This window comes from Wyeomyia smithii, chromosome 1 (assembly GCF_029784165.1).
Source record: "Wyeomyia smithii strain HCP4-BCI-WySm-NY-G18 chromosome 1, ASM2978416v1, whole genome shotgun sequence".
In the NCBI taxonomy this organism is placed as follows: Eukaryota; Metazoa; Arthropoda; class Insecta; order Diptera; family Culicidae; genus Wyeomyia; species Wyeomyia smithii.
Genome location: NC_073694.1, coordinates 82,141,241 through 82,152,608, shown reverse-complemented (window position 1 = coordinate 82,152,608; position 11,368 = coordinate 82,141,241). Strand labels below are relative to the sequence as shown.

The 11,368-nt window shown below is 41.6% G+C and overlaps 1 protein-coding gene across 1 annotated transcript; it reads right to left on the bottom strand.

The window, feature by feature from the left end:
- Positions 1-7,635: 7,635 nt before the first annotated feature.
- On the bottom strand, positions 7,636-8,775 carry LOC129717452 (neuropathy target esterase sws-like). Its single transcript, XM_055667351.1, has 3 exons — positions 8,462-8,775; positions 8,192-8,403; positions 7,636-8,127 (listed from the first exon to the last, which is right to left on the bottom strand). The coding sequence occupies exons 1-3, from the start codon at positions 8,663-8,665 to the stop codon at positions 7,821-7,823; spliced, it is 723 nt and encodes a 240-aa protein (XP_055523326.1). The 5' UTR covers positions 8,666-8,775; the 3' UTR covers positions 7,636-7,820.
- Between the last annotated feature and the right edge of the window lie 2,593 nt (positions 8,776-11,368).

The window sequence follows — 11,368 nt, the reverse complement described above, 5'->3', positions numbered from 1 at the left end:
ATAATAATAATAATAATAATAATAATAATAATAATAATAATAGTAATAATAATTATAATAATAACAATAATAATAATACTATTAATAATAATGATAAAAATTCTAAAGTGAATACTTCACCGAACGTCTAAGTCACGACCTCACGGCTGATAGTAGGATTAATCGAGCGTCTCCGCAGAACAAACAATGACGATCCAGCTTCGTGTTGTGACACAGTGGCCGTATCCTACACGCGACCTTGTAGATGCCACTTGTAGTTGACTTCCACTCGCTCGATCGTATGATGGTCCGTGCTGCTAGCGGGGTAACAGCGGTGCGGGAGAATTATTCTTGCTGATATATCAGCTGCGTATCGGATCACTGGCGGGGTAGCCTGCCCCTACCAGTGTGCAGAAGATGTTTCTGCCGATAAACTACCGGCTATTGTTATCGCGCAGCACAAGAACTAATCGACAAAAAACACCCGTACGAAAACTCGTGTATTGTTATTTTGCAAACTCAAACGGAGATGAACAATTTGCGTCTAATCGAGACGAAAGCAAAACAACGAATGATCCGATATTTGGTATCGGTACTTGACAGGCGATTCTCTACCAATATCGATACACTACCCCTCACATCCGGGCTGGCAAGGAGCACCAAAATTCACAGGAACGGTTAAAAAGCTATGATCTATTAAATTATTCCAGTTTAGGCACTAAGGCAAAACCAAAACAAGATTACTAAGCATTTAGTGAAAAAGAATTTGGGGAAAAAAATATCACTGTCACATCTATAATGAGAACCAAAAATTAAAATCATCATAGGAAAAATAAAGAAAACAGATACTTTTTCAATTCGTGTTAGTTTTTAGTGTACACTAAAATTGTTTTTTTTTACGCGGGGATACGTGCCGCGTAAAAAGAAACCGCGTAAATCCCGGAATCCGCGTCGAAAAAAAACGCGTGAATTACAGAATCAGCGCAAAATAATTCGCGTGAAAAACCGCTCAAAAAGTGACCTTACTGTACGACGCGACTGATTGTCTGATAAGTGTTGTGATACCTATACGGATCAGAAAAGTTTTGATGTTTTTGACGAGCATAATCGGCGAAGCATCCACAGAAGCTGTTTGTTTTTTATCGCGGGCAAAAAATATGCAAAAACAGCCATAGGAGTTTTACTTGAAATGAGCTGATATCGAACAGCGATGTCTCGCAGTATCGATACTTTTCTCATGATTTCATCGAAGTATCTATCGATCGAAGTACTAGTATCGATTCTAAGTATCGATGCTTAATGATATCGCAACGTCCCTAATTGTCCTCTTCGTCTTCGGCGAAGCCAGAGTCTATTGCGAACGAATACGCATCGCACGAACTACGACCAGAATGAACCTGTTCGCCGAATGGCTGTGCTCTTCAATCGATACTGCGTAAATTTTTATTTAATTCACACTATTCATTTGTAAAAAATGGAATGTTTCAAAACTTGTGTACCACATGAAAATAAAATTTAATAAAATCATATTTCTCAGTATTGATTCTGTGCCGAACACGCATCAGTACTGGACGTGTTTGGTGATCGGTCCGATAGAGTATAAAACAAAAGACGTGTGAACAAGTGTTGGCATTGTTTGCCTGGTCGAGTGATATAAATCCGGGTTCAAGGTCGTGCCTTTGTGCAACTGTTTCGCATCGTGACTGCCAGCTGGTGCGTAAGCCGATTTGGCTGCTGGCTGGATTGTGCTACAGCAGTGGACGAGACACAAACGAGGAAAAAGAAGAAGCCATCAGTGTCAGCGAGTTGTATCGCTGTGTGGAGTGATCTCACACCTGGCTCGCTGCTGGTGGCTGTTTGGTGCTGCTGTATTGGTGCTGCTGGCTGTAACGGCTGCTACTTCCAACGATCGGACAACCAACCTTACTGGAAGGGAGAAATAAAAAGGTACGTGTTCTTGTCAGCGCTAGTGCGCTAGACTTAGCGCGATGGATGTAGATCCCTCGCCTCCCGCGCCACCATCCCCGAACCCCTCTGACCCTGACCCTTCTGTTACCCCCTCCCCTGTTCATTCTTCAGTCCCCCCTCGCCCCAGGCTTTACCCAGACGGAGCCCAGGGCAGCTATACTGTTTATTTTCGGCCAAAGGCAGGACCGAAATCGAAAAAGTTGAACCTCTTGCAGATTTCTAAAGACCTGACGAAGGAGTACAAGGGCGTGACCGAAATTTCCAAGGTCCGACCTAACAAGCTCCGTGTCGTGGTCGGTAACCTGAAAGAGGCCAACGATATAGCTTGCTCTGAGCTCTTCACACGCGAGTATCGCGTTTACATACCCGCACGAGACGTGGAGATCGACGGTGTCATAACCGATTCGAGTCTGTCCGTCGAGTGTATACTGCAAAGTGCCAAAGGGTGCTTTAAGAACAAAACGTGTCCCGAAGTAAAGGTGCTCGACTGCAAGCAATTGCGGTCAGCATCGATCATCGGTGGCAAAACAGTATACACTCCGTCAGACTCGTTTCGAGTTACGTTCGCCGGGTCTGCACTACCAAGCCACGTCTCGATCCACCGGGTTCGTCTCCCTGTGAGGCTCTACGTGCCCCGCGTCATGAACTGCCTGAATTGCAAGCAGTTAGGCCATACAGCCGCCTACTGCTGCAATAAGGCACGTTGTGGCAAGTGTGGGGAGTCTCATGCGGAAGATTCTTGCAGTGTTAACGCTGAAAAGTGTATTCACTGCGGAGAAAATCTGCATGAGCTCTCGACATGTGCGGTGTACATGCAGCGCAGGGATAAAATAAAACGGTCTCTCAAAGAGCGTTCAAAGCGTTCCTACGCTGACATGCTGAAGAAGACCGTTACCACTTCTCCCGTTACTTCGAACCCCTTTGATCTGTTGTCCTCTGATGAAACCGATTCTGACGATTCACCAGCGGGAACATCTTTTGCCAATCCTGGGGAGTCTAGAAAGAGGAAAAATATTTCCTCTCCTAAACTTCCCCGAAAAGGTCCTAAGATTTCCCAAAGTGAAATAAATGGTACAAACAAACCTAAAAGTGCAGCGGAAAAACCGAAGCAAACCCCTCCTGGGCTTGCAAATTTAAAGTCTCAGAAGGAGTTCCCAGCACTGCCAGGAACATCTAAAACCCCAGTTGCTCCTTTTACACTCCCAGTTGATGAAACAAACTCTGGATTAGTGAAATTTTCTGACATTGTGGACTGGATTTTTGAAACTTTCAATGTACCCGATCCAATTAAAATTTTTCTTACAGCATTCCTCCCAACAGTTAGATCATTTTTGAAGCAGTTGACTGCCCAATGGCCTCTCCTTGCAGCGATTGTATCCTTCGATGCCTAATTCAACTGCGTATATGAAGGATTCTATCTCTGTCTTACAGTGGAATTGTAGAAGTATTTTGCCAAAAATTGATTCGTTTAAAGTTTTGATAAATAAAAACAAATGCGATGCATTTTCCCTTTGTGAAACTTGGCTTACTTCAAATATTGATCTCAACTTCCATGATTTTAATATTATTCGCCTTGATCGAGACACCCCATATGGAGGAGTACTTTTAGGGATTAAAAAGTGCTATTCTTTCTATCGTATTAACCTCCCCTCGATTCCAGGCATCGAAGTTGTCGCATGTCAAATGACAATACAAGGTAAAGAGCTTTGTATTGCCTCAATATATATTCCCCCCAGAGCACAGGTTGGGCAACGGCTGCTCTTTGATTTAATAGAACTTCTTCCCTCGCCACGTTTGATTTTGGGAGACTTCAACTCTCATGGCGTGGCTTGGGGTTCCCCATACAATGATAACCGCTCCTCTTTAATCTATAACCTTTGCGATGACTTCGACATGACTATTTTAAACAACGGTGAAATGACACGTATCCCGAAACCTCCAGCGCGCCCAAGCGCTTTGGATCTATCCTTATGTTCGACGTCGCTACTGTTGGATTGCACATGGAAGGTAATCCTCGATCCTCACGGTAGCGACCATCTGCCTATTCTTATTTCAATTACTAACGGGTCAACTCGCATGCGACCAATTGACATTCCGTATGACCTCACACGAAATGTCGATTGGAAGTTATACGAGGAAATGATTTCAAAAGCGGTCGAGTCGATTCAACATCATTCACCACTTGAAGAATACAACCTCCTCGCGGGCTTGATTCTCGACGCCGCGTTGCAAGCCCAAACGAAGAAATATCCCGGCGTAACGATCAAAGAACGGCCTCCCACTCCGTGGTGGGACCAAGAGTGCTCCGATGTCTACACGCAAAGATCCGACGCGTTTAAGGCCTACCAGACGGGAGGTATACCTGGCGACTATTTACGGTATTCGGAGCTTGATACCAAGCTTAAAAGCTTGGCTAAAGCAAAGAAACGTGGATATTGGCGTCGGTTCGTGAACGAGACGTCGAGGGAGACATCGATGAGCACTCTTTGGAACACAGCCCGAAGAATGCGGAATCGCGTAACGGTCAACGAAAGCGAGGAGTCTTCAAGTAGGTGGATATTTGATTTTGCCAGGAAAGTATGTCCGGACTCTGTTCCTGAGCAAAATATTGTTCGCGATGCGTCTCCGGGCCACGACGCGATAGAATCACCTTTTACGATGGCAGAATTTTCAGTTGCCCTCCTGTCCTGTAACAATAACGCGCCTGGATTAGATAGAATCAAATTCAACTTGTTGAAGAATCTACCCGGCAATGCCAAGAGGCGCTTGTTGAACTTGTTCAATAAGTTCCTGGAGCAAAACATTGTACCGCAGGATTGGAGGCAAGTGAAGGTGATCGCCATCCAAAAACCAGGGAAACCAGCTTCTAATCACAACTCTTATAGGCCGATTGCAATGCTATCCTGTATCCGGAAATTGATGGAAAAAATGATACTCCGTCGTTTAGACCACTGGGTCGAATCAAATGGTCTACTATCAGAAACTCAATTTGGCTTCCGCCGTGCCAAAGGGACGAATGATTGTCTTGCGTTGCTTTCAACAGATATTCAGCTGGCGTATGCTCGTAAAGAACAAATGGCGTCTGCGTTCTTGGACATTAAGGGGGCTTTTGATTCCGTTTCTATTGACATTCTTTCGGGTAAACTTCACCGACAAGGATTTTCTCCAATTTTGAACAATTTTTTGCACAATTTGTTGTCCGAAAAGCACATGCATTTTACGCATGGCGATTTGGCAACTTTTCGCATTAGCTACATGGGTCTTCCCCAGGGCTCATGTTTAAGCCCCCTTCTTTACAACTTTTATGTAAATGACATCGACGAATGTCTGGCAAATTCATGCACGATAAGACAACTTGCAGACGACAGTGTAATCTCTGTTACAGGAGCCAAAGCTGCCGATTTGCAAGGACCATTGCAAGATACCTTGGACAATTTGTCTGCTTGGGCTTTACAGCTAGGTATCGAATTCTCTCCGGAGAAGACTGAGATAGTAGTTTTTTCTAGGAAGCATGAACCTGCTCAGCTCCAAACACAATTAATGGGTAAAACGATTTCTCAGGTTTTGGTACACAAATATCTTGGTGTCTGGTTCGACTCTAAAGGCACCTGGGGTTGTCACGTGAGGTATCTGATGAAAAAATGTCAACAAAGAGTGAATTTTCTTCGTACAATAACCGGACAATGGTGGGGAGCCCATCCAGGAGACCTTATAAGGCTTTACCAAACAACGATATTGTCTGTTATTGAATACGGGTGTTTCTGCTTCCGCTCCGCAGCAAACACACATTTGATCAAACTGGAGCGAATACAATATCGTTGTTTGCGTATCGCCTTGGGTTGCATGCAGTCGACCCATACGATGAGTTTGGAGGTTTTAGCTGGAGTACTACCATTGAAAAACCGCTTCTGGAGCCTGTCTTCTCGTATTCTAATCAAATGTGAGGTCTTGAACCGTCCCGTGATTGAAAATTTTGAAAGGTTAATCGAACTTAATTCTCAAACCCGTTTTATGACATTGTATTTCAATCACATGTCCCAAAATATTAACCCTTCTTCGAATATTCCAAATCGTGTCGACTTATCAAATACTTCTGATTCTACTGTGTTTTTCGATACATCCATGATAGAAGAAACTCGTGGAATCCCGGATCATTTACGCGTGCAGCAGATCCCTAAAATTTTTTCCAATAAATATCGAAACATCAACTGCGACAATATGTTCTACACTGACGGATCACTTCTTGATGGGTCCACTGGCTTCGGTATCTTCAATAACAATTTAACCGTCTCCCATAAGCTCGATAATCCTGCTTCTGTTTACGTCGCAGAATTAGCTGCAATTCAGTACACCCTAGGGATTATCGAAAAAATGCCCACGGACCATTATTTCATCTTTACGGACAGTCTCAGTTCCATTGAGGCTCTCCGATCGATGAAAGATGTTAAGCACTCTCCGTATTTCCTGGGGAAAATACGGGAACATCTGAGTGCTTTATCCGAAAAATCTACTCAGATTACCTTAGCGTGGGTCCCTTCTCACTGCTCGATACCGGGTAATGAGAAAGCGGACTCTTTGGCTAAGGTGGGCGCAACAAACGGTGATATTTATGAAAGACCAATTGCCTTTAATGAATTTTTCGCACTTGTACGTCAGAATACGATCATCAGTTGGCAAAATGCTTGGACCAGAGGGGAATTGGGAAGGTGGTTACATTCCATAATCCCCAAAGTATCGACGAACCCGTGGTTCAAGGGGTTGGATGTAGGTCGGGATTTCATTTGCGTGATGTCCCGGCTTATGTCCAATCACTATAGATTTGACGCGCTCCTCCGTCGTGTTGGGCTCGGGGAAAGTGGTATCTGTGCCTGTGGTGAAGGTTATCACGACATAGAGCATGTGGTTTGGTCATGCCCTGTACACCGTGACGCCAGGTCTAAATTAATAGCTTCCCTGCAGGCCGAGGGTAGACAGCCGGCTGTTCCTGTTCGTGATGTCTTGGCGAGCCGTGACCTATCCTACATGTCCCTTATATACGTTTTCCTGAAATCCATCCACGCCCCAGTCTAGTCCCGTTCCCCTCCGTCTACACCCAACAAAACGACAAGAACACGTTTGAACCTTAAGCACAAAACCAGCAACCAGACCCCGCACAATAGAACCAGGACCCAAGGACTACGAGCCTCTGTCCCAACTCACGACATCGTGGCTCAGCAGAACGAATCCATACATGCCATTCGACGATTATCAGACGACCATTGAACAACAAAACACTGATTGGAAATCCCATGCTAGTTTTAAGTTAGACTTAATTTCAGCTCGTAGTCGGCAGCGAGGATAAAAAATTTGCTTTAGTTTTTAAGTCATCAGATATAATTGGCGTCGTTAAACATTAAATTGTATTTGTGCCGTGTCAAATAAATGTTATGTGAAGAAAAAAAAAATATTTCTCAGTATTGTCTACATTGATTTTTTTTTATCTCACATCGACCTACTATTCGGTGAAGCGTAACTGATAATGAAACTAATGGTTGCAGTAGCAATCAATCGAAGGCACATAAATACTATCATACTTATATAAAGTGGAGTACCAGACCACCTATTTTGATTCTAGTTGGCGTAAGAGCCGGTTTAAAAGTGCATTTTAATTATGTTGGTAAAATTCTCAAGCAGGGAAAACAAGAAATATTCATAAGCAACTAAAAACATATTTTTATTTCATACTGAGAAAACTAATAGACAAACCTATGATCATATATACAAAAAAATCTAGCGATTTAAGTTGAAGTGGAATCAATATTTGGTATGGGATTCAAAGAAACAACGCAAAAGTATTAAACAACTAACGAAGATCATTAAAATGCTGGTATTAGTCACTGTGAACAGTTTTTTTCTGGCGTTGCTGGCACGCTACTATTTCTTTCTGGCGTTGGTGTTGACCCTTGAAGTTTTTTGAATGCAACTGGTATCTCCAATTCATCCGAGTCCATTTCATTTTCGGATAGCGATAATGAGCCAGCCGTGCGCCTCATTCGCAATGAAGAACTTTTGTTCAGCGGAATTGTAGAGGGTTCAGAGGCGTAACCATCATAATAGTCATCTTCGCTGGAAGAATAACATCGCTCCGGATATGTTTCTGGTACCTTACACACTATTTGGGCTAAATCAATGAATGTGTAACTATGTAAAGAAGACGTAAATTTTAATGTTTGATTGAAATATATTAAAATTAGAAGGAACTCACTCGTTGAATGAATGCATCACTCTTTGAGGGACATTGCTCAGGCTCCATTGATTAAAACGAGATAAACGACCGCATTTAGCCATGTTTTCAAAGTAGGATTTGCCATGTTCATATCCAACATTTTTTATCTCATCGAAGCTTCCAAAAGCCAACGTCTTATAACTATCAATTGGTGGACGAACATATTCACAATAGTCGCTCTTTTTCACTTCCTGAAAAAATACAGATAATTCATGACTATTGAGCAAATCAATAAAACTTGTTCAGTACCTCTAATTGCCTCACGCAAGAAACATATGCCAGGCGTGACTGTATATCTGGTAAGTTTGGTACTTTAACTGGTGATGTGAAAGGGTTCCAACGTTTGTAGAGTAGCCACCATCCGGACAAGTCATCACCGTAATCTGTCAGATCGGTGTCGTCTTGCGATCCAACATCTATTGCTATTATATGGGCGGCACCTTGAGCGCGCATAACATCCGCTGTTGACGAGAAAATTTCGAAGGTATATAAACTTTTAAATTATTTTGTGTTATAAAAAAACTTTTGTTGATATTGATGTAGCTGATGTCGGATATCATACAAACATTTCGCAGAGGAACAACAGGCAAGACAGACAGCGCGGGCGCTATATATATATATATATATATATATATATATATATATATATATATATATATATATATATATATATATATATTATAAAATATATATATATATATATATATATATATATATATATATATATATATATATATATATATATATATATATATGTATATAAATATATATATATATATATATATATATATATATATATATATATATATGTATATAAATATATATATATATATATATATATATATATATATATATATATAAATATATATATATATATATATATATATATATATATATATATATAATATATATATATATATATATCCCAGGAGACCTTATAAGGCTTTACCAAACAACGATACTGTCTGTTATTGAGTACGGGTGTTTCTGCTTCCGCTCCGCAGCAAACACACATTTGATCAAACTGGAGCGAATACAATATCGTTGTTTGCGTATCGCCTTGGGTTGCATGCAATCGACCCATACGATGAGCTTGGAGATCTTAGCTGGAGTACTACCATTGAAAAACCGCTTCTGGAGCCTGTCTTCTCGTATTCTAATCAAATGTGAGGTCTAAACCGTCCCGTGATTGAAAATTTTGAAAGGTTAATCGAACTTAATTCTCAAACCCGTTTTATGACATTGTATTTCAATCACATGTCCCAAAATATTAACCCTTCTTCGAATATTCCAAATCGTGTCGACTTATCAAATACTTCTGATTCTACTGTGTTTTTCGATACATCCATGATAGAAGAAACTCGTGGAATCCCGGATCATTTACGCGTGCAGCAGATCCCTAAAATTTTTTCCAATAAATATCGAATCAACTGCAACAATATGTTCTACACTGACGGATCACTTCTTGATGGGTCCACTGGCTTCGGTATCTTCAATAACAATTTAACCGTCTCCCATAAGCTCGATAATCCTGCTTCTGTTTACGTCGCAGAATTAGCTGCAGTTCAGTACACCCTAGGGATTATCGAAAAAATGCCAACGGACCATTATTTCATCTTTACGGACAGTCTCAGTTCCATAGAGGCTCTCCGATCGATGAAAGATGTTAAGCACTCTCCGTATTTCCTGGGGAAAATACGGGAACATCTGAGTGCTTCATCCGAAAAATCTACTCAGATTACCTTAGCGTGGGTCCCTTCTCACTGCTCGATACCGGGTAATGAGAAAGCGGACTCTTTGGCTAAGGTGGGCGCAACAAACGGTGATATTTATGAAAGACCAATTGCCTTTAATGAATTTTTCGCATTTGTACGTCAGAATACGATCATCAGTTGGCAAAATTCTTGGACCAAGGGGGAACTGGGAAGGTGGTTACATTCCATAATCCCCAAGGTATCGACGAACCCGTGGTTCAAGGGGTTGGATGTAGGTCAGGATTTCATTTGCGTGATGTCCCGGCTTATGTCCAATCACTATAGATTTGACGCGCATCTCCGTCGTGTTGGGCTCGGGGAGAGTGGTATCTGTGCCTGTGGTGAAGGTTATCACGACATAGAGCACGTTGTTTGGTCATGCCCTGTACACCGTGACGCCAGGTCTAGATTAATAGCTTCCCTGCAGGCCGAAGGTAGGCAGCCGGCTGTTCCTGTTCGTGATGTCTTGGCGAGCCGTGACCTATCCTACATGTCCCTTATATACGTTTTCCTGAAATCCATCCACGCCCCAGTTTAGTCCTATCCCCTTCCGCCTACATCCAACCAAACGACAAGAACACGTTAAGACCCCGGATCCGGAAACAGCAATCAGACCCGCACGATACTCTCAAGGCCCGATGGAAACAACCCAATATGCCAGTCCGTAATATCTTGGCCCAGCAGCGAAACAAATTTAATATGCTGCTTACCTATGGCAATGAAAACCATCAAACAGCAAACCTGTGCTTTTAATGCAAAATATTCTAGCTTTAAGTTAGATTTAGTTTCAGCTCGTAGTCGGCAGCGAGGATAAAAAATTTGCTTTTAGTTATTAAGATACTTTAGAAAGTAAGCTACCAGATATAATTGGCGCCGTTAAACATTGAATTGTATTTGTGCCGTGTCAAATAAACTATAGATGAAGAAAAAAAAAAAAAAAAAAAAAATATATATATATATATATATATATATATATATATATATATATATATATATATATATATATATATATATATATATATATAAATATATGCGCCCGATTTTTAAAGCTTCCATACGATTTTATATGGGAAAAACCACTTTTTCTATAGAGATGTCCAGTTGGCTCCTAAAAATATATCGAAACATGATATTTATAGGAAATTTTCCTGGGAAGAACTCTTATGAAGACCGCAAGGCGCTACCTGGCTTGTGAAAAAAGAAATTCACCCCAGACTGACTGAATATCTGACGAACGGCTCACCATTGAATTTTACTAGCAATACTGCTGCAGCATGCTGCTGTTGCAAATTCAACCATGTGCTATTGCGTGTAGTTTAATTGGTCAAAACACCATGCCGGAGACAGGGAGATTGCGGGTTCAAGTCCCGTCGGGATGCGGTATATTTTTCCAAAACTGTAT